A 22,017-nucleotide genomic window follows, 5' to 3' on the forward strand; every position below is an offset into this window, starting at 1 on the left:
TCAGAACACCAACAAAAGTAGTGCACGGAACCAGGTGGCACGCGATACCTGCCACGTTGACGACCTGGGACCCCACTATTGGGGTGTGATAGGGGGGGAGGTTGGAACCCCAAGGCGCGACCAATCACCATCATCAGCAAGCTAGAGAGAGAGAGAGAGAGAGATAAACAGCAAGAGGTCCACTTGGTGCGGGAGCTAAACGGCTGGTTTACATTTCCTCGCATCACAGGATGAGGATGCTTGAGGCCGGGTGTATATCTATATAAATATATATATATCCGTGTGTGCGAAGGATAAGCAGAGAAGAAAAGCTCATCACTTTTTTCTTGGGATTCTCATTCAATGGCCCTTTAAAACTCTGCGGTCCCTTCAAACTCAGTCCCACGCCCACACACACACACTGCATTTCTAGTGCTCCTATAGACCTGACACTGCGCTTTGTTGTTGGCGTGGACTCGTCTGGGTGTTTGCTTTTCTGGGTTCAAGCCCAAGATGGCGAGTGGCAAGGATATCGATCTCGAGCAGATCAAGAACGAGACCGTTGATCTGGTATTCCTTCTTTCATCTTCCCTTCATGATATTCTCATGAAACTTGGATGGGATGTTTTTTTTTTTTTTTAACTTCCGTTTCTACTTGTTTTGAAAGGTGAGTTTTTTTTTTCGTCCTAGAAATTAGATCTATGGTTCTGAGTGGGGTTTAGCCTAAGTTCTTTCACTGGACCACTTGTGAAGTTTCTCCCCATCTTTTTTTCTTTTCCCAGTTGATTTTTCTCTTTCTTCTAAGTCTGGCGAATGATCAGATAAGACCAGAAAGGGTTTAGTTTCAATTCATTTTCATTAGAATGATTTTCTTTCGTTTCATTTTCATTAAATTCTATTTCTTCCTTATTTGTTTTAAGCAGTTCTTCTCTTAATTCCCTCTGTTTGACTTCCGATAAAACTGAGTCAGTCGTCAGATACATATATAGGAGAATAAAGTATTGAATTTGATGTTGAGTTGCACATGACATGCACGAAAAGCTTCAAGTCCAGTACTTGTTTTCTACGTTCCTACGTATTATAACAAGTATTTGTGTTTCATTAATTTCCTTTTGATGTTTCCTTTAAGTTTCCCTGCCTTTTCCCTCCAAACAAACAGATCACATGTATCCTATAGAAACTAGATCTAAACATGTGAAAGACAGACAGAGAGAGAGTTTGGTACGTCTCATTTTTTTCGCTATTTTTTAATTTTGTTAAATAGGTGCCATTTTTTACCAAGCTCCCTCCCTTGTTTGTTACTTTAGGGAATTTTAAGTACCTTTCCGTGGTACTTCAGGCTTTTCGCACTTTCGAAAAGGTTCCCTTGGAAACCCTTTTTTCACTTTTACATTTCGGGAAGGAACTTCTCACATTCAACGGCTCTGAGTTCTGACTCTCCCCGACACTTGTGATCTACGAATCTTGGATTCATCAATTCACGTTTTGTGTTTGTCAATATTACCCTTGGTTCTCCAGAATTTTACTTCAACACCACCAACATCTAACCGATTTCAGAGCGCGTGGACTGCACAAGTTAATAACGTGGGTGGAAGTCGGGCCCTCCCAAGTCCCCACCTGACACAAACACTTTTTTTTATGCTGTTACGGCGTGAGTCAACGCTTTTGTGATTGGCCAGCATCCCTATGCTTAATTTTGCCAGACTTTTTTTTTTTCCTGGCCTTTTCGAGTTCGTTTATCGAGTTCAGGGTCGACTCGGTGATCTGACCGGGGAAGGAAATCTTGAACCGACAGAAAGCATTTCCTTTTTTGGTTATATTTCTTTGTTGCTTAATTTTAATGCAAGAGAATTATAAGCTCATTTTATAGCCGAGCTGCTTGTGTTGCATGGATTTCCAAAGTACTTCGACATGCTTAATGGACAGCAGTTGCCCGCCGATTGAACCTATCTTGAATCTATGCGTAAACTATATGAGGCACTCTCTACTTGAAGGAAAAATCAACACAATTAGACAAACCATCTACGAAGGTGTACTTAGTATTCCGTTTTTCTGGTAATTCTGTGTACAGGAAAAGATCCCTATTGAGGAAGTGTTTGAGCAGTTAAAATGTACAAGGGAAGGTTTAAGCCAAGCAGAAGGAGAAAGCAGGCTTCTAATCTTTGGACCCAACAAACTTGAGGAGAAAAAGGTCGTTTATTTGTGATAGCATATCAAATATAAGTTTCGATGAAAACGTTTATGCATGAACTCTGATAATGGTGATCTGTGTATGTTTGTATTTAAATGCACAGGAAAGCAAGTTTCTCAAGTTTCTGGGGTTCATGTGGAATCCCCTTTCATGGGTCATGGAAGCTGCTGCTATAATGGCTATTGCATTGGCAAACGGTGATGGAAAGCCACCGGATTGGCAAGACTTCGTTGGCATCTTTGCGCTGCTGGTCATCAACTCTACAATCAGTTTTATTGAGGAAAACAATGCTGGGAATGCTGCTGCAGCTCTCATGGCTGGTCTTGCGCCTAAGACTAAGGTAACAACAAATTAACAGTGAATCAAACTATGTAGACGCCCATTTGAGAGCTACCCATATTTCTAAAATAATCACCCGGTCCGGAAAAATCAATTCCTATGCCAGCATGAGCATATAATCATTGGTTTTTTTTTTTTTTTTTCTTTGTCTTTCTTATTATGTTCTTCATGAATATTTACATGTAGGTCCTTAGGGATGGCAAGTGGAGTGAGCAGGAAGCTGCAATTCTGGTTCCAGGAGACATCGTGAGCATTAAATTGGGAGACATCATCCCTGCTGATGCTCGTCTTCTTGATGGCGATCCTTTGAAGATTGACCAGTCTGCCCTAACTGGAGAATCACTTCCTGTGACCAAGAATCCTGGGGATGAAGTTTTCTCTGGCTCAACTTGTAAGCAAGGTGAAATTGAAGCTGTTGTCATCGCGACTGGTGTTCATACATTTTTTGGGAAGGCAGCACATCTTGTGGATAGCACCAACCAGGTTGGGCACTTCCAGAAGGTGCTCACCGCTATTGGGAACTTCTGTATTTGCTCCATTGCAATTGGAATGCTGATTGAGATCTTAGTCATGTACCCGATTCAGAAACGAAAGTACAGGAGTGGAATTGACAATCTTCTTGTGCTCTTGATTGGAGGCATCCCCATTGCCATGCCCACTGTCTTGTCCGTGACAATGGCTATTGGGTCCCATAAGCTATCTCAGCAGGGTGCCATCACGAAGCGAATGACTGCAATTGAAGAGTTGGCTGGAATGGATGTACTTTGCAGTGACAAAACTGGGACACTAACGCTCAACAAGCTTACTGTTGACAAAAACTTGGTTGAGGTGTTCGCAAAAGGTGTGGAAAAGGATCATGTGATCTTGCTTGCTGCTAGAGCTTCTAGAACGGAAAATCAGGATGCAATTGATGCTGCCATTGTTGGAACGCTTGCTGACCCTAAGGAGGTCTAACGTAGTTTAAAAGTTTTTCTTTTCCATTGCCTCGTAGTTTTCTGTTTATTGGGTGTGAAATGGAAACTTGAGTGACGATATGGCAATGCTTAAAACGTGGATATCTATGCAGGCTCGGGCTGGTATCAGAGAGGTGCACTTCTTCCCATTCAACCCAGTGGACAAGAGAACTGCTTTGACTTACACTGATTCTGATGGAAACTGGCACCGATCAAGCAAAGGTGCCCCTGAGCAGGTAACCTTGTTCCTGCTATTCGCTTTGCCCAAAATTACAAGACACCATTTAAGAGGTTATGAGTTATGACCTTTGCTTATTTAATTAATTTCTGTACGCAGATCTTGGCCCTCTGCAATTGTAAGGAGGATTTTAAGAAGAAGGTTCATGCAATTATTGATAAGTTTGCGGAACGCGGACTTCGATCATTGGCTGTTGCTAGACAGGTTTTTACTTGTGATCCTGATAGCTGTCTTCCATCTCCTCATTTTTATGGAAAACATTGCTGTTTTCTTTTTGCTTGGATGAGTAGCAACCCCATTTTGTTTATTTACTTTTTGCAGGAAGTGCCAGCAAAAACTAAGGAAAGTCCCGGGGCTCCATGGCAGTTTGTTGGTCTGTTATCCCTCTTCGATCCACCAAGACATGACAGTGCAGAAACCATCCGTAGGGCTCTCAATCTTGGGGTTAATGTCAAGATGATCACTGGTAATGCAGACAATTGTTTTACATTTCCTGCAATTGCACTATTTTTCTTTCTCTAGTTTTGCTCATTTGTACTATTGATTTGATATGCAGGTGATCAACTTGCTATAGCAAAGGAAACCGGCCGAAGACTGGGAATGGGAACTAATATGTATCCTTCTGCTTCTTTACTGGGTCAACACAAGGATGAAAGTATCGCCGGCCTTCCTATCGAAGAGTTGATTGAAAAGGCAGATGGATTTGCTGGAGTATTTCCAGGTTGGTACTTTCACTATGCTGGCTGGTGACAAGCATGCAATTTTGACACTCCAACATCTAGTTTATTATGTCTTCTGGCACTAAATTTTGTTTTTTTCCACTGCATAGAGCACAAATATGAAATTGTGAGGAAGCTGCAGGAGAGGAAGCACCTTTGTGGAATGACAGGAGATGGTGTCAATGATGCCCCTGCTTTGAAGAAGGCAGATATTGGTATTGCCGTTGCGGACGCTACTGATGCTGCAAGAAGTGCTTCTGACATTGTTCTCACAGAACCTGGGTTGAGTGTTATTATTAGTGCAGTGCTAACTAGCAGAGCTATATTCCAAAGAATGAAGAACTACACTGTTTGTTTTCTCTCCTCTATTATTATAGACCATGCTCTAAGTTCTCCTTTGGGTGAAAGTTTATGGGATCCCTTGCCCTTTTTTTTTTTTTTGTTTGCAGATATATGCAGTCTCCATCACCATTCGTATAGTTGTAAGTACATACTGAAATGCTTTCAAACTTAATAAGTAGTTCTTAGAGAATTGGTCCTAATCAACATGCTTTTTTCCTACTTGCAGTTTGGTTTCATGCTTATTGCTCTGATATGGAAATTTGACTTCTCTCCCTTCATGGTTCTGATCATTGCCATTCTAAATGATGGTGAGTTCTTGATAAATGCGCATGTAAACTCTCTCATTATTTGTGCTTACACAGCTTGATTTGTATTTGACATGAGGTATTGTTGTATTTTGAAGGAACAATTATGACAATCTCAAAGGACAGAGTGAAGCCATCTCCTCTGCCAGATAGCTGGAAACTGAAAGAGATATTTGCTACTGGGATTGTTCTTGGAGGTTACTTGGCATTGATGACAGTCATATTCTTCTGGTTAATGAAGGAAACCGACTTCTTCCCTGTACGTTAGAGATTTCTTCGTATCTATCGCGTAACTGTACTTAATTTCAAGGTAGTTTCTTTATATTCTTTTGACTTTTGTTTGACATTAGTTCCATTGTTGTTGTTTTAGGAGAAATTTGGTGTAAGGCGAATAAGGGATAGCGACAATGAAATGATGGCTGCTTTATACTTGCAAGTGAGTATTGTGAGCCAAGCTCTGATATTTGTGACTCGATCACGCAGCTGGTCCTATTCTGAGCGCCCTGGATTGCTATTAATGTCGGCTTTCTGTATTGCACAACTGGTAAGAATAATGGATCCTCGGATACCTTTTAGGTAGTACTTACTCGAATTTTAATAGTAAACTCTTACTGCGAAGGAATACCTTATACAAATCTTCAAGATGCATGCGGTCAAATTTAATCAATAAAAAATTTGACTTTGAATATTCATTGTCTCTCTCTCTCTCTCTCTCTCTCTCACGATTGATCTGCTCTGAAATTAAATTGTGGGCTGGGAGGGAAAGAGAATCCACACCGTTTCCTTTTCCTCCCTTCCATTACCACCCAACCAAAACACAAGAAAATACCCCTTCCTCTCCCTCTTGTTACAAGAAGCTGCTAACTGATTATGGTCTTCTCAGATTGCAACTGTCATAGCAGTTTATGCCAACTGGGGATTTGCGAGGATTAAAGGAATGGGTTGGGGATGGGCTGGAGTCATCTGGCTTTATAGTCTTGTCTTCTATGTTCCACTTGACATAATAAAGTTTGCCACCCGTTACATCTTAAGCGGGAAGGCCTGGACGAACATGCTAGAAAACAGGGTAATTTGGTTTCTTTTATGTTTCAGAAAGTAGAATATGGATTAATCTTATTGGAAGATTTAATTGAAGCTTCAATTTACTTTTCTTTTTTCTTTTTAAATTCAATGTAACAGACAGCCTTTACCACCAAAAAAGATTACGGAAAGGAGGAGAGAGAAGCTCAATGGGCTCATGCTCAAAGAACCCTACATGGGCTTCAACCACCAGAATCCTCGAATCTCTTCCCTGAGAAGAGCAGCTACAGAGAGCTGTCTGAGATTGCTGAACAGGCCAAGAGGCGAGCTGAGGTTGCAAGGTAAGCCATCATCTTGTTAGGTTCTAAATATATATATATATATATATGAAATTGAACATTGATTTCCATGTTTTATTATTTTTTAGCAGTGTTTTTATTGTCCATTAATGTGAATCAGTATTTAAGAAAGTAACCTTCTTATTTCCTTACAATTTTTGTTGGTATAGGCTTCGGGAGCTTCACACACTGAAGGGGCATGTGGAGTCAGTGGTGAAGCTGAAAGGGCTGGACATTGACACAATCCAGCAACATTATACCGTGTGAAAAACCAGAAGCTAGCAACGTCCGGAGGGGGGACCAAAAGGGGTGACGTGGTTTGATATTGGTGTGTTCTCAAAAAAGCAGGCCTAACTAATTAAACCTTTCAAGCGATAGGAAAGCACGTTTGTCCTACGTACAACTCCCCCAGCTTGTTTTCTTTTCCTAAGCGTATTATAAATTCCTAGAGTAGCACTGCTGCATGCCGGACGATGGTATTGCATTTGATTTCTTCTTAATTGCTCTGATGTGGGAGCGGAGTAATCTGATGATCTCTTGCATATATAGTTTTCTTGGCTCGAACTTCTCCTTTTTCTTTTTTCCTTGTTATCATAATATATATATATATATATATATATATATATGCCGATGCTTCCTGTCTTTAATGATCTTTTGATCGATCAAATTTACTTTTTCATGTTGTATGCATATAATGCCATCGTCGAATGGAAGTGATCAAATGTAAACATAACACATATATGAGGTTATCTGGACCTGGGAGAATAAGATTCCATGGGATTTCTACGGCAATGTACAAATAATTATAAAGCTATATATAGATCTATTGTTGTCTTGCTTTGCGTTCCTTGCAATATTATCACAGCCTTAAAATAGGAGCAAATAAGAATAATCTTATGCACTGCACTCTTTTTTAAGTTTTATCTCATTAATTATGTAATATTATGCTATACATTTATTATCATTAGATAAAAATAAAATGATATTGTAATGTATAGAATTTTTTTAATTCTTATTGCTTACGGTGACCAAAAAATCTTTCAGGCTCTCTAGCTAGTCTTTTTTTTTTTTAAACAACTCCCTAGCTAGTCTTGATATAATATGTAAGGTTTTGTTTGTTTAGTGGAGTTTTACTACTATTTATTATTTTATCATTATTTTTTTCATCTATTGTACATTACTTTTTATTACCATTAACTATTATTTAATATTTTATCATTATTTTTTTCATTACTATTCACAAAATTTATGAGACCACCTCACTACCCAAATGCAAAAGTCTCTTATTCCTAATTATTGACTTTTAAACGATACTTCACCTACCAAATTCATGCTTGTTTACATATGTAAAACCAAACTAACTCATCTCATCTCCTATCATTATTACAATATTCTTAAATTCTCACATAAAATATAATAAATAATTCAATTTTTTCAATTTTAAAACAAAATTAATCTTAAAAAATTATACTATAATATTATTTTATATAATTTTTAATAAAATATCTTATCTCATTTTATATGAACTGTATAAGTACTAAATGAGAACTAAGTAACACTGCATTCTTTTGCCAACTTTTTGGTAAGTACTGTAGATATTTGATAGTGGAGCATTAATGATGCTCCATTCATTTTATTGCCGTTTGATGAGAAAAAAAAATGGTTGAATTATTTATTTATTTTCCTTGTCAGACATTTATATATATATATATATATATATATACTAGGTGGGAGTAACGTGCAAAGCACGTTTGTCTAATTTTATGAAATGGTTATTTGTAAAAAATAATATATATTTTATAAAAACTATTGATGTCACTTAAGGCATATTGGAGAAGATAAAAAAAATTAGTTCAAAATATTATATAATCCAATACATATTTATAACATCCATAATTTTAGCAAAGATGCATACGAAAAATTTAATAAAAGTCCAACACAAACGGTAGTTCAAACTATGTGTCTTTTGATGTTTGTATTATAATTCATCAATTTATGTCATCTTGTAGACGATCAATAGAGACAACATTGAAATTTTTATTTTGCTGTTGGTTGAGTCGATCAGGATCAACATAAAGTTAAAACATAATCTTTTTATAAAATTTGTGGTATAATATTTTCTATATATAGCATATATATAAATCCTAAAATATATTTTGAAGTTGTTAGCCGAATTTACTCTATCTTGATTAACTCAAAGATCACGGCCTTTGTCACGTGCACATCATAGCAAGTCCACGCGTGGAATATGACTTAGCGGAAGTTATGTCCTACTACCATGAAAAAAAAACACTTTGATTAAACATACTTGTATTATATATTATATGATATTTTTAAATTTGGAATACTCAATAATCTGAGTTAATGAAACGTCTAATACACGTGTATTATACTTAGGGATTCACGTCTTATGCACCTAATACACGTTTATATGTTAAGGAAAAAGACAAAAATATAATAACTAATCTTTAATTACTTATTATTATATAAACTATTAAGTATTGTAATTATTGTGATTAATAAATCATATAACAACATGAAATGTTATTTCTCTCAACATTTATATCTTCATTCTATATGCCGATTACATTTACATGTATTTAAACAAACGGTGTTAACTTTAACGGAAAAACAAGAAAAATTGTTAAAACAAGATTTTCCGTTTCATACACACTTTTTATATATAGAAGATATATATGTCCTTTTCAAAATTGTGAGTTAGTAGTTCTAGCTAATTTAGAGATCTCTAAATTAATTATCATGTGCGTCTTTAATATATATATATATATATATAATTATTTATTTATTTCTTAAAAGTTCATTCTTAACATTTGCATGACAAGTACTGCATATTATATGTAAGTCGAAAAAAGTCCAAAAGTAGATCTAATCACAAAAGTGAAAAAAAGTATAAAAGTCAAAATCTTTATTCCCTATAATTATGATCAAATTTATATGATAAAAGTACATATGGGTTGCAGCGCCATGACTAGTTGACAAGTACTACTACTTATATAAAGAGATAACGTGGAATAATTTCACATATATTTTAACAAGTCGTGTAAATTTATGAGATTATTTTTTTATAATGATTATTTTATAATTAAAATATTTGTCTCAGTAGTTATCAAGCTTTACATCTTGATCTTGGCTTCACTTCTTTGACAAGCACGTTGTTTAAAGAAAAAAGAAAAAAGAAAAAAAAAAAAAAAAAAAAAAAAACAACTTTGCTCTCCAAAACCATTGATTCTTGTTCAAGTTGCATTGTTCAATGCTAATATATATTAATGGTTTAAAACACATGCAAATTATAATAATAATATTGGCCGTTAATATTGGAAGTTGCTGCAAGAATTCAAGGGACCTCATTATTGACGAGTACTATGTTTGGGCAGTGGAGTCTCTTACTATTATTTAATATTTTATTATTAATTATTTATTATTTACATATCATCTAGATTAACGTCCTCACTTCCCAACTAAGAAATCGTACCTAAGCTATATTTGACCAGATCATGCACGTACGTGCCACTTCACAAATTAAACAATTAATCAAAAGACAGAATCTAAAAGTTCTAATTTCTTTTTCCGGTCGCCCCTTCGATCTCGATCCGCTTGATCCATCTATATATTACAACCCCATAAATTTATATGATGATGAACTAAAATGATATATTCATGAGTGCCATAAACCTTTCCACGTGGATTACATAGAACCGAGTTTAGAGAATAATAAACTGGCTTGCAAAAGAAGCAAAACTAGCTTGTATTTTCCACTAGAAACCTAAGAGCATTCACCTGCAACTCAAGACAGGTTATATAACTTCCCACTTCTCTGAGCAGCTCATCATCAGCATCCATCTCATTTCCGCCTGGTAAAAGATTTCTTAGATTCTTCAACTGGCTGCTACTGATCTTCTGCTCTTCACTTTCATCTTCTTTTCTCAATATTACTGATGATCTCCTCGTACTCCTAGTGTTCAGCTTCTTAAGTTCTGGCTTACTATAATTAGGGTTTTGAGAAAATCTCATTGGGATCAACGCATTTGAAACAGGGGGCGGTGGTGAAATCTTACCATTATTTTGCCTACGAGTGTAATGACTGTTGGAAGATGTTAGATGATGAAGGCTGGAAGAGTTAGTGAATCCACCTGCATTGTGATGATCATCATTTGTTTGAAGCTTTAGTTTCAAGGCACGACTCCATGCAAACTCGTCAGCAGACAGTACCATTGCCATGTCCACTTCATGTCGAACAAGTTTCTCCAAACGTTCCTTTGGTTGATTATCATTTTCATCTGATAGAATCTTTTGGTTGATCTTCAATAAAGCTGGCACTAAGTGATCCACATATCTTCTTGGAAACACGGCGCGTACTTTTTCATTTGGTTCAAGGGAATAAACGCGTCTCTTTGTTCGCATTTGCCTCTCCATCCAAGAAATGAACAATGCTGCCACCACAGCGAAAAAAGATGAGGAGGATATAAAAATGAAGAAAAAGAAGAAGAAGAAGAAGAAGAAGAAGAAAATGTAGGTGATAAAGAAATCAGACAAGTAACCAAGATCACAGGCCTGTGGTGATTATAAGGGCTATGTATTAGCGGGAGAATTGCTAAATCAAGGGGCTCGAGTCAAATTTAGGAGGAAATTACGAAGAAACGAAACTAGAAAACGAATTGAAAGAGAATCATACGAGAGAGATCTGTGCAATGCTCTTTTTTTTTGTTTGGATTACTCATCTACCGCTCAAGATGGAGGCAAAAGAAGTTAATTTGCAGTGCTGGTTGAATCACCTGCAGGGTTTTTTAAACAAGGAATAGATGGGGGAATGTGTGACATCTTATCCTAGTCCTATCCTGGCCCCCCATAGCACTCATGCTCCAAACAAGCCTTGACATGTGAACTTGGGATCACAGATCGATGATTTGATTCCTCAAAAGGAAGCATCCCATGCCATAGGAAATTGCCTCTTGGAATGCCTCAAATATGGGGCTCTATGTAGTACTGAAGGCCAAGGGTTGGAAACTGATCAGTTTATTTATTACTAGCAGAGAGAGAGAGAGAGAGAGAGAGAGAGAGAGTGTGTGTGTGGATGGAAAAAGAGAGCTGATATAAATAGATAGCATACATATATAATTATAATACTTTACATAAAAAAATATTATTATACCCAATTGAAGTCATATAAATTTTTAAATTTTATATTTATAATAAAATTATCTGTTGTCAACCAAAGGATCAGAAAAAGTAAAAAAATTAAGTTGGGATGGGGAATAAAGCAAAGGAGTGATATATGATCTTCGCAAAGGATTTTGAGTGCAAAATCTTTGGAGAGGCTCAGAGGCACATGGACTCACATGCATGCAGCTTCTTTAATTTCCTTTTACACCTACCTAAAGCCCAGGAACTCTCCCCCACGTGCACTACAAAACAAAACACCAAAGTCCCACTATAAATGCAATCACATGACTGATGACTCCACGCACTTATTACTCATGCTATTTTTATTATTTTCCTTACATTTTTTCCAGAGTCCCCCTAAAACTTTTTCGCTTATATCAAATCAACCAGCTCATTCCTACCACTCTCCCCCACTTTCAACCTCCTCCTCCTTCTTCTCACTATGTTTAATTTTTTTTTTTTTTTTGTGGTTTATCTCAATTTGGCAGGGATTTTAGCCAGCAGATAAGTGAAAAGACAGGCCATTTGTCGCCAATTACCAATTCTAGCAAACCCAACGCCGGCCTTTTCCCATGCTGTTGTGCCTAGCTAGCTAGCACTACCCCCCAGTCTTGGACTCTTGTTCTCTATCTCTCTATGCCCTGAGTGCATATGTAACGCGGCCATCTCAAATGATTGAAAATGATATTTTCGCTATTTTTTTATGAGAAAATGAATAGAATTCTAATATTTAAGGACTCTGTAGAGTAGCCACTAGATTGTAATTCATAAAAAATAAAAAATACATGCATTATATATATAGGATGCTAAAAGACGAGACTGCTCAACAATGATTGCAGGGACCTCAATGCTTGTGCATAGTACTTAATAATTAAGTAATTCTAAACAAAGTACATACGCAAGGTAGTGCTGCATGGACACCATTTATTTCTGTGCAAAATTTGCCATAATAGTGCCAACTAGTCCATGACCCGACGTTTGCTGTCCTCTTTCTCCTACAGAGAATCCTAAAGCGTGACTTTTACGTACAGATACTTTTAAAAAAAAAAAATTATTTATTTACATTGGGGGAGAGGTTGGAAGTACCCGGCCCGCGTATGGAGTGGACGGAAAAATTTTTTTCAGTCTCCCGTCCTCGGTGTGCAGGGCTGGGATATCCTGTCACGTATAACGGGGTGTGGATTGGGGGTAATTTATCCGTCCCTTGCATTCCTAGTTTCCTACCATGTCTTCGGTTTAGAAGTAATTTTTAGATAAAAAATGATCCATAAATCTCGGTAATGGATAAAAAATGACTCATAAATTTTTATTTTTAGTCTAAAAAAGCTTATAGGCTATTTTCAGCCTATAAAATTATAAATAAAAAGAAAAAAAAATTAAAAACTAGAATAAAAAAAAGTGTCTTGGATGGTAATTGATTTTATGGCTAATAAAAGTTATTAGTCTAAGAGTCTAATATCTAATAAACTAATAATAATAACTAAGCTATTACAAAATTGAAAGGTTAAACAATTACAAAATTATAAACATAAAAGTGTCAAAGGAACATTGTATCAACATTATAAATCATTGAATACAAAATATGAACAAATAATTAAAAATTGAATATTCTAAAGTGGGACTCAGAGAGCTGTCAGCTGTGGCTTGTCTTTGATTGTGAGTCTGTGACACTTGGGGCGGCCCGGGCTTAAGCACATTTTTATGTTGCAGAGGTGCTAGACGTCATCTCATATGTTACTATAAGAATTAATATTAAAATTAATAACGATGAAATCGAAATAAATATAAATAAATCAAAATAATAAAATAAAAAACAATTACCAGGTGGTCCAAATCTAGACTGATCACCACCCTCATCGGTCTTCTTAAAATCTAAAATATCCAGAACATGAATATCCTTTCCTATCGTCTAACTTTGTGTGCATATTAATGCCTCTATAGTTGTAGGAGACAATAAATTACGGAAAGGATCCAATATACGACATCTAGTACTAAAGGCCGACTCTGAGGCAACGGTGTTAATAGGGATCACCAAAATACAGTGGGCAATCTCAGAAATGATGAGATATTTCTTTGATGCATTATTCCACCATCCTAATATATTGAAATTATTTTCATCATCTTGGACTATATCCGCTGACAAATAGTTGTCTAACTCGGAAACCACCTCTGTAGATTGATGGACTAGTGTGTGATTCTGTGCGAGGGTCTTAGTCTACGACATTCTGTGCTTCTTTGTAGGAGGCCCGGTTACGGTGTCTGTAGAAGGTGTTGGAGTAAGTGTATATGTCTTGAATGTAGTACCACCCTTAATTGCATTAAACTCATCATACAATTTAGTCAGGATATCTCAGGCCAATTCACCAATAAGTTCAGTCCATACCTGATCGTGAGCAAGTCTCAACCCATATAACAAGCCTGAAACTTTCAGACGGGGATCAAGAATAATAGTCACATATAACAAAGTATTCATTCTAGTCAAATCTCTCCAACACTTGTCATATTTTAGCATCATGATCATTGTCATCCCCCTCATCTTTTCATTGGAACCCCTACGCATATCTTCTAATTCTTCTTTTACCCTACATATTTGTTGACAAAACCCATGGGATGTAGGGTATAAAGAACCAGATATATTCAATGTGACGTCGTAAAATAATCCGAGAAAATCAACAAAAGTAGAAACTACCACCCAATCATTATCATTAGGCTTTCATAATCCCCCGTGCTCATCAAAATATTTGACATATTTAGATGTCTTCATCACCTAATAATTGAAAGACTACCTTATATTCTTGGGCCGCCTCCAACATCAATAAGGTTGAGTTCCATCTGGTAGGAACATCAGTACAAAGACCCTTCTTCAATGTTATGCCCGTAGCCTTTGTAGCAATTTTGAATTTCTCCAATCTTGAAAGAGAAGACATCACAAATTTCACAGTCATTCTAATTCGTGCAACTGAGTCATCAACATCTTTCAACCTCTCAGTCACAATTAAATTCAAAATATGTGCAGTACATCTAACATGCAAATATTCACCACCCACAAATGTCTTATTTGCATCTTTAAGATAATTCTTTAGATATCCCAAGGCAACATCATTAGACGACGCATTATCAACCGAAACAGTCAAAATCTTTTCCAACCCCCATTGATAATGATTTAAGGGTTTCAATCAATGAAACCCCTAGTTTTTCTAAATTATTTTAGGGTTTCGGATTGGAACCCTAATTTAATTTAGGGTTCCAATCCGAAACCCTAACCCCTAAATTGATTTAGGGGTTTTCAATACAATTAAATTCACAAAAAAAAAATCAAATAAAACGGAATCCGAAACAATCACAGCAAGAAAACAGTGAACACTGAATACACATGCACAATGATCACGAATCCACAGCACACAAGTCACAAATCCCATCCTCCATCTTCGATTCAACCCATCATTCCTCAAATCTCCGATCAAAACTAAAAATAAAAAATTAAAAAATAAAAAAACAACGAAGAAAAAGCATACAAACTAACTTACCGTGTACCGTGCGTCGTGCGAGAGAGAGGAGAGAATGAGAGCGAGTCGAGCGACTCCAAGTCTCCAATTGAGACTGTGAGAGGGAGGAGAGAACGGGGTACTGGGGTAGGAGAGAGAGAGAGAGAGAGAGAGAGAGAGAGAGAGAGAGAGAGAGAGAGAGAGAGAGAGAGAGAGAGAGAGAGAGATTTCAAGAAGCTGCCGAAGAAAGTGGGCGACGCGGGGGAGGGGGGTTTAACCCCTTAGGGTTAAAACTTAATGAAACGGCGCCGTTTTGTAATAGATAAAATGGTGCCGTTTCATTAAGTGGCTTAATGAAACCGTTTCATCTATAAACTGTATTTATTATATATAAATATGTAATATAATATTATATATATAACACGGGGCGGGGGAAACCCAGAGCGAGGTCGCGACGTATCTGTCTCCCGTCTCTGCTGGGGGCATCCCATACTGGCGAGGTTCCCCTTCTCCCGCCTTTGCGGTGCAGATGCCCCGCCCCGCATATGTGGAGGCGGGGTAGAGCAACGAGTTTCAGGGCTCCATTGCCCACCACTAGCAAAGACGTCCATTTCGGAGATTTGAGCTTACGTACAGACTTTAAATAAGTTGTTTCTACCTTTTATTTTCTACATGGCTCGCATGAGTGGTATTGGACTGTAAAGAAGATTTTTGACACCCATAAATGAATGGGCCGTCGCTCTTTGGGCTTTAGACACCCATGAATAAGTGGGCTTTTGGATTTAAGAGGCCCATCTATAAAAAAAATTGAAAAAAGAGATTGTTATGTAATCCGTTAGGGTACTAAATTACTAATAAATCGATCAATTATCTCGTTTTCACATTATTCACCCCTTAGCAAAAAAATAAAAAAATAAAATAAAAAATCAAGCCTTTGGTAACTTTATTTACAATGGCATCCCAATTATTCTGCTCAAATAACATGTAATTTAAGTTATTCCACGCTCATCGTATTTACTTTAATCATCTGAGTCTCAATAAATAACTTTTTCTAGAAGAAACTACTCAAGATATCCATGCTTTGCACTAATATCAATTTATCCTATAGCCTAGAAGGACCTTCAAATCGTTGTAAAATTTTAATTAAAGAGAAGTGTTACATACATTTTTAAAAAATAAGTTTATAAATTAACACAATTTCATCTAATAAATACGTAATATCTAATTTATGAAAAAAATAATTTTATAACCTAACGTATTAATAAAATTTATAAATTTCTTTTTATGAAAAAATTTTCGTAACTAAAATATTTTTTTATTAATAATATATTGCATGCTGAATAATATTTTGTCCTTTTACATATACGCACGTATGTGTGATAATATAATAATGACGACTTATTCTTGAAAGTTCGATTTAGCCATTAATATCTTTCCAAGTGGCAGAATCGGAGTTATGCGAAGGATGAGATCACCATTAATGTCCGCGAACAAAAAATAGCGCAACAGCCATTAAGATTGCAGTGGGAGCTCCATGCCAAGATTCTGCTGTTAGTATAGGTACGTAGTTTGCCAACAACGTAACAAACATGTCTATAGCCTCATCTCGGCAAAGCTGCCTCACCAACACTCTCAGTACTCTACCTTCTAACAAACCCAAGACACAGATTTTATACTCCGTTAAAACTAGCTCATGCAGACCACCTCATGACCACCAAGATTCTCGACGGTAATGTCTCCAAACTCAATCACAGATTTTTTGGTAGTTTCTTCAACTGGGTATCTTCTGATTTTCTTTTCATCTTCTTTGATCTGTTTTTTCGCAAGTATTTATAAAAAAAGGATTGTGCGTTGGGTATTCGGTCTTTTCCCAGGAATGGCAACAACCAGTAAGGCTGGCCGTAGTGACTCTGGCGGCTGGGGTGTTAACACTGGGCTCAGTTCACGATGCATCTGCTGCCAAGACTGGTGGAAGAGTCGGCGGCCAGGCTTTCCGGCCATCGGCTCCCCGGTCAGTCCCCAGAATCAACAACACTTCTAGGTAACTCGAATTACTCTGTTTCTTTTATTCAAATTAGGCAATTGGTTGTGGCATCCTCTATAATTTATTAGATTTTTTGGGAAGTTTCTTTGAGGGGAAGGGATGAATTTAATCATTTAATTTATATTATAATAATTTTATTCAAATGTGAGCATAGTGTGAACTCAAAGGTTCGAACTTTTTTTCCCTTTAATTTATGTGCTTGGTTCTTTCACGAGTGTTACTGAGCATATTCCGGTATCAAGTTGCCTGACTTTGACTTGAAGCTGCAGCCAGATATATTGCCTCACATGTTGAGAGAGAGAGAGAGAGAGAGAGAGAGAGAGAGAGAGAGAGAGAGAGAGAGAGAGAGAGAGAGAGAGAGAGAGAGAGAGATGTTGAATGTCCTCTTGATCAACCAACCACATGTTCTGTTATTGATGATATTAGTACCAGTATTCAATACTAAACATGGTTTTCAGAAGTCCATCAGGCTTGTAATAGATATTCTATTGAATTTGTTGAATCCAGCCTGTGTAGGATCACTGTAAGAATTTTTAACCAAGATGCTCCTTTTAAATTTTCTGTCCTTATCTAAAGGAATTTAACTACATAAGATTATAAGCAAGTTATTATCCGCGGTCTATTGAGATGATTAAATTTATTTGGCAGCAACATTTATATCAACCCTCCAGTTGCTCTGCCTTTAGTTGGTGGGTACAGTTATGGTTATGGTGCATCTTTCTTTGGAGGCTGGGGTTGGTCACCATTTTCATTCTTTGCACCTGGTCCAAGTGCTGCCATTGGCATTGGAGGTGGATTTGAAGTCATAGCTCTGTTTCTGTTTATTGGAGCTGTAAGTGCTGTTGTCAGGAGATTTATTCGATCAAGAGATGAAGATGATGAGTACTAGTGGCAGAGAAAAACCTTTTTTTGATGCTTGAATGGAATGATATGTATAGACGTTTCTCTTAAAGTGGCTACAATACACTGTTAACCAGCCATCATGTTGTATTCTAGACCATTATTCTGCAATGTAATTGTGCCAGGGAAAATGGATTCTCTTAATGCTCTGTTACAATACTTTTTCAGCCAGTGAAAACTGAATCCCCTTAATCTTCTTCTCGGCCCGCAGCTAGTTACAAGTGGCCATGGCCCATAGCGCTTCATAAATCAATCATACACGAAAAACCATCACTTAAAGCTTAATTATGCCTACATTTAAGGTTAGCTTTGATAACTTTCTATAAAGCACATTTCCACTTAAAATCAGCCATTAGAGCACCAACCAGAAAAAAATTGAGAATGAAATGAAAGCCTGCTTTTATATTTCAAATAGAGTAGTCTGCCTCCATTTTGAGCTCTAGGTAATCCCTTGAACCTTAAAGCACTCTTCCTTTGAGAGCCTGTCTTTAATAAAATCAATTAAAATAGCATGAACCAGCATGACTGAGAAAATTGGGTTTGAAATCACAACTGCTTGGAAAGTATGTCCACAATAAATATAGTGCACGAGTTATGGGGTACTAGTAGACCGTAAAGAAATATTGAAGTTTTAAGCAATTACTTAATACCCCTCAGCTCATTTTCTTACATCCTGAGGTAAATGGAAAGCATAAATCAAAACTTGCTTAAAAGTATGAAGGCAAAACATCCTCTATGTTTTTCAGTATACATGTCATTCAATAAGTTGGACAGCCGCAATGGCAGGTATTTTTTCCCTCAACTTCTGTGTTAGAGCAACACGGACTGTCATAACTCCAGCAGCAGGTCCACTAAGCCGAACATTGACGACATAGTCATTGATCTGAACAAGTTCAAGAATCCCACCTCCTGTGCCCGCCAGGTATGGTCTAATCTCAGAAAGAACCTGAAAATAGAAAAAAGAAAAAGAAAGTAAATAACCAACTTGAGCCTTGAATGACTGAATTATCACCCCCTCCCCAAAAAAAAAGTACGATAGAGACTGATTATTGACCATATCCATTACAGAGACATGTGTAAGCAGCATACAGTAAAAACTTGGAAAACTTATTGCTGAGTAGTAGCTTGAAGATTTAAACCTCATTCTACATGTGAGACTTTATGCTCCTATTGACTAGTCATTGTACAAGTGGACATTGGGTCTTATCTAGTTTATCTAGAAGTTTTGCTCTGCAGTCCCAGTCAGTTGTTGCAAAAATAGTAATTGCATGAGATGGTTAGGAAAGTACATAAAACGGAATGAATTAGACTGATGTGTAAGTTGTGTTACCCTAATCAATTTCATTTTTTAACTCCCATGCAAGATTCGTGGTGACTTCCATTATAAATTGCTTTTTAGTTTAAGAACTTACGTCGTATTCCAGATTCTGTGGTAGGTATTAGGTGTACTGAGTAAAATTGGGCAATATAAAAAACCACATGGAAGTCAATATGGTAACTACAACCTCATACATCTTGTAAGTAATTGCAACCCTGACCTATCATGAATTACCCATGTCATTCACCTACTTGTATAAAAATGGCAAAATAATGCCATGTCTCAAACTGTATGGATTGCAATTTGCAAAGGCATTGTACGGGCAGGTGTTAAGGAAACAACCTATTTATTTACTCTATTAAGATTTAATAAGTAAATACACAATGTAGACTAGAGGTCCATTGTCTAACCTTTTCGATGTTGTCCTCATTAAGCTCAAGCCCTGTCTCGGTGTCTAGGATCTGCTCCACGGCCATGATTTCTGGAATTTTATCTCGAAGCCGGGTTTCAATTCCCATCTTTAGTGTCATAGTTGAGCTCGGACATGACCCACATGCTCCTTGTAGCTTTAGTACCACAACAAGGCCATCTATCTCGTGTAAAACCACATTCCCTCCATCGGCCATTAAACCCGGCCTTACTTCCTCCAAAATCTTTTCCACATTTTCTTCAGTTAATGGAAGGACACAGGTTGGTGAAACCACAAGCCCTTCAATAGTGGAAAATAATGCCAATTTCAAAACTTCGATCACATCTCTTATTCAATCAGATCTCAATAACTTTCTTTCTTCTTAACGGTTTCAATAAATGAAACTTTCTTAGCACTATAAATAAATGGAACCTTGCCTTAAATTAAACTATAAAATTGTTGCTTAGTATGGTTAAGGTTGATGTATGATTCAAAATCTTTACTCATTTTATTTTCTCATATTTCCTAAGCATAGAAATATTCTCTTTGTTTGAAGAAGAAATGAAAGAAGCTTAATGAAACGAGAGAAAAGGCTCACTTTCTATGTGAAATGACGATACCATCATTTTTTAATTTATTTCAACTAGAGCAGATTATCTTTCTTTCTGAATTACAAAAGTGTTGTGTTGTTAGTCCTTATCATCTCAATTCTTAAGGAAATTGCTTTTAAAGTTCCATAAGAACAGCAGTTGCCATTAAACAAACATTTGAAACCCGCATAGTTCCGAGTCTCAAGATTTACTTCATTACAGCAAACAAAAGGTAGCTTATTCAAGCAGAACAAAAACTTATAAATTTAATAATATTTGGAGTTTCTATTGAGTATTTCAATTGCACTCACCTGCTCGATTTCGTCGAGCACGTTTCGAAAAGTACCCAAGAAAGTATCTGGCGTGGAATTGACCTCTAAGGAAAGAACAGTTTTTTGAAGAGAATCCTCTGCAATCTGAAATGGGGTTCTAGAGAGAGCGTTCAAAACTGAGTGAGTCAATGAACCATGATGAACTACAAAAAAGAAAAAGAAAAAACCATATGGATGGAACTGTGAATTGAGTTGAGAAGACCTTGAAGACTGAGAAGTTGGCAGCTGAAATCCTTTCAGATGGGAAAAGAGACGAGCTAGGTACAGTAGTGGGTGGTGTTGCTTTGAGACCCTGTGCTTGGGTTGAGAATGCACCCACCATTGAGTGAAAGAGTGGAAAACCCACTAACAGGAGGAAAGTTCCACGATACCAATTTGGTCTCTCTCTCTCTCTCTCTCTCTCTCTCTCTAAAAACAATCAAGGAAACCCATACCGATTTGGAATTCTCTTCACTTTGTTTGTAGTTAAGTTATGATCTTTATAGCAGGAATGGCGGCCGGAGATGTTGGTGCTAAGTGTTTTTGTGATTGGCAGATGGTGATAAAAGGAAACTGGGAAAACTGCCAACCGATATTTGAGTTCCTTCACTTTTCCTTTCCCCACGAGTTTTGAGGATAGAATCGGAGTTTGTCATACAGATTACTGAAGAGAAATGAAGCCACGTCGGGGGATTGGATGGGACACAAAATCCTCCCCCCTCTCGCTCTCTCTGTTAGAAGCAAATACTTTTAAGAAGTGCTCAGGGCCTTAAAGGCGTACTGGCCCAAAAAATATGGCCTCCCTAACTCGCTACAAACCCACAGGATCCATGCATGGGATGTGTGTGTGTGTGTCATCTATGTTAGTTTACTTATTTCAAATTTCGAGTTTTATTTTCCCCCAAATTTTTTTTCTCGGAATATTATTGTCCCAAGTCTCTGGACTTGCCAATCTGAATATTCTCAATAAATATTATTTTTATTATTATTATTTGTTTTGGTACCAAAAGGGTTGCAGACTGGCAAAAGAGGGATCCTTACTACTTAGACCACTCGGGCCAAGTTTTTGTGGGTAGCTAGAATACCCCAGCCCAAAGCCCATATGAACAGACTTCGTATATCCTTTTTCACTCCCTATAAAAATGTTGGGTTTCATCTTGCAAAAGTGTTGGTAGATGATCAGTTTGCTCCAACCAAAAAAAAAAAAAATGATGGGCTTTTGGTACCATCAAACCCATTATCTAGTTAGTACTGCATGCTACGAAGCGGGATTTCTACAGTTTAGCTGAGAAATAATATATGCAAGTTCTAAATGCATAAGTTTCATTTGAACATTTATAAAAAAAAAGTAAATC

General features: G+C 36.9%; 3 protein-coding genes and 1 long non-coding RNA gene across 6 annotated transcripts; 2 read left to right on the forward strand and 2 right to left on the reverse strand.

Moving 5' to 3' along the window:
- The first annotated feature begins 213 nt into the window (after positions 1 to 213).
- Positions 214 to 6,968, forward strand: LOC122316101 (plasma membrane ATPase 4-like). Its single transcript, XM_043132642.1, has 16 exons — positions 214 to 549; positions 2,051 to 2,170; positions 2,274 to 2,510; positions 2,696 to 3,457; positions 3,576 to 3,698; positions 3,800 to 3,904; positions 4,022 to 4,166; positions 4,257 to 4,421; positions 4,530 to 4,768; positions 4,869 to 4,901; positions 4,988 to 5,069; positions 5,165 to 5,325; positions 5,437 to 5,610; positions 5,950 to 6,132; positions 6,246 to 6,427; positions 6,595 to 6,968. The coding sequence occupies exons 1-16, from the start codon at positions 493 to 495 to the stop codon at positions 6,689 to 6,691; spliced, it is 2,865 nt and encodes a 954-aa protein (XP_042988576.1). The 5' UTR covers positions 214 to 492; the 3' UTR covers positions 6,692 to 6,968.
- A 3,116-nt stretch (positions 6,969 to 10,084) lies between these two features.
- LOC122316864 (transcription factor bHLH146) lies at positions 10,085 to 11,489 on the reverse strand. Of its 2 annotated transcripts, none has more exons than XM_043133693.1 (2): positions 11,218 to 11,489; positions 10,085 to 10,875 (listed from the first exon to the last, which is right to left on the reverse strand). In XM_043133693.1, exons 1-2 carry the CDS (start codon positions 11,261 to 11,263, stop codon positions 10,184 to 10,186), a joined length of 738 nt encoding a protein of 245 aa, XP_042989627.1. In that variant the 5' UTR covers positions 11,264 to 11,489; the 3' UTR covers positions 10,085 to 10,183. The 2 variants fall into 2 exon arrangements, with proteins under 2 accessions (XP_042989627.1, XP_042989626.1); XM_043133692.1 differs by having other exon boundaries at positions 11,118 to 11,489.
- A 5,043-nt stretch (positions 11,490 to 16,532) lies between these two features.
- LOC122317008 lies at positions 16,533 to 18,183 on the forward strand. Of its 2 annotated transcripts, XR_006244357.1 has the most exons (3): positions 16,533 to 16,819; positions 16,965 to 17,131; positions 17,783 to 18,183. It is a non-coding gene; the product is annotated as an uncharacterized LOC122317008 (long non-coding RNA). The 2 variants fall into 2 exon arrangements; XR_006244356.1 differs by having other exon boundaries at positions 16,533 to 17,131.
- Positions 18,184 to 18,560: 377 nt separating this feature from the next.
- Positions 18,561 to 21,385, reverse strand: LOC122314767 (nifU-like protein 3, chloroplastic). The gene is made up of 4 exons (XM_043130349.1): positions 20,886 to 21,385; positions 20,663 to 20,780; positions 19,763 to 20,061; positions 18,561 to 18,980 (listed from the first exon to the last, which is right to left on the reverse strand). Exons 1-4 carry the CDS (start codon positions 21,003 to 21,005, stop codon positions 18,789 to 18,791), a joined length of 729 nt encoding a protein of 242 aa, XP_042986283.1. The 5' UTR covers positions 21,006 to 21,385; the 3' UTR covers positions 18,561 to 18,788.
- Positions 21,386 to 22,017: the final 632 nt, after the last annotated feature.

The sequence above is a fragment of the Carya illinoinensis genome, chromosome 7 (assembly GCF_018687715.1).
Source record: "Carya illinoinensis cultivar Pawnee chromosome 7, C.illinoinensisPawnee_v1, whole genome shotgun sequence".
NCBI lineage: Eukaryota > Viridiplantae > Streptophyta > Magnoliopsida > Fagales > Juglandaceae > Carya > Carya illinoinensis.

Bases quoted from the DNA above. Each gene is read 5' to 3' on its own strand.
- LOC122316101 (XM_043132642.1), top strand. From the start codon at position 493: ATGGCGAGTGGCAAGGATATCGATCTCGAGCAGATCAAGAACGAGACC. The intron at 5,611-5,949 runs GTAAGAATAATG...TGGTCTTCTCAG, and splicing joins CTTTCTGTATTGCACAACTG to ATTGCAACTGTCATAGCAGT. The intron at 6,428-6,594 runs GTAAGCCATCAT...TTGTTGGTATAG, and splicing joins AGGCGAGCTGAGGTTGCAAG to GCTTCGGGAGCTTCACACAC.
- LOC122316864 (XM_043133693.1), bottom strand. From the start codon at position 11,263: ATGTCACACATTCCCCCATCTATTCCTTGTTTAAAAAACCCTGCAG. The intron at 10,876-11,217 runs GTGATTCAACCA...CTGTGGTGGCAG, and splicing joins TTGTTTAAAAAACCCTGCAG to CATTGTTCATTTCTTGGATG.
- LOC122314767 (XM_043130349.1), bottom strand. From the start codon at position 21,005: ATGGTGGGTGCATTCTCAACCCAAGCACAGGGTCTCAAAGCAACACCA. The intron at 20,781-20,885 runs GTCTTCTCAACT...CGCTCTCTCTAG, and splicing joins CCAACTTCTCAGTCTTCAAG to AACCCCATTTCAGATTGCAG. The intron at 20,062-20,662 runs GTGAGTGCAATT...CCACTATTGAAG, and splicing joins TGCTCGACGAAATCGAGCAG to GGCTTGTGGTTTCACCAACC.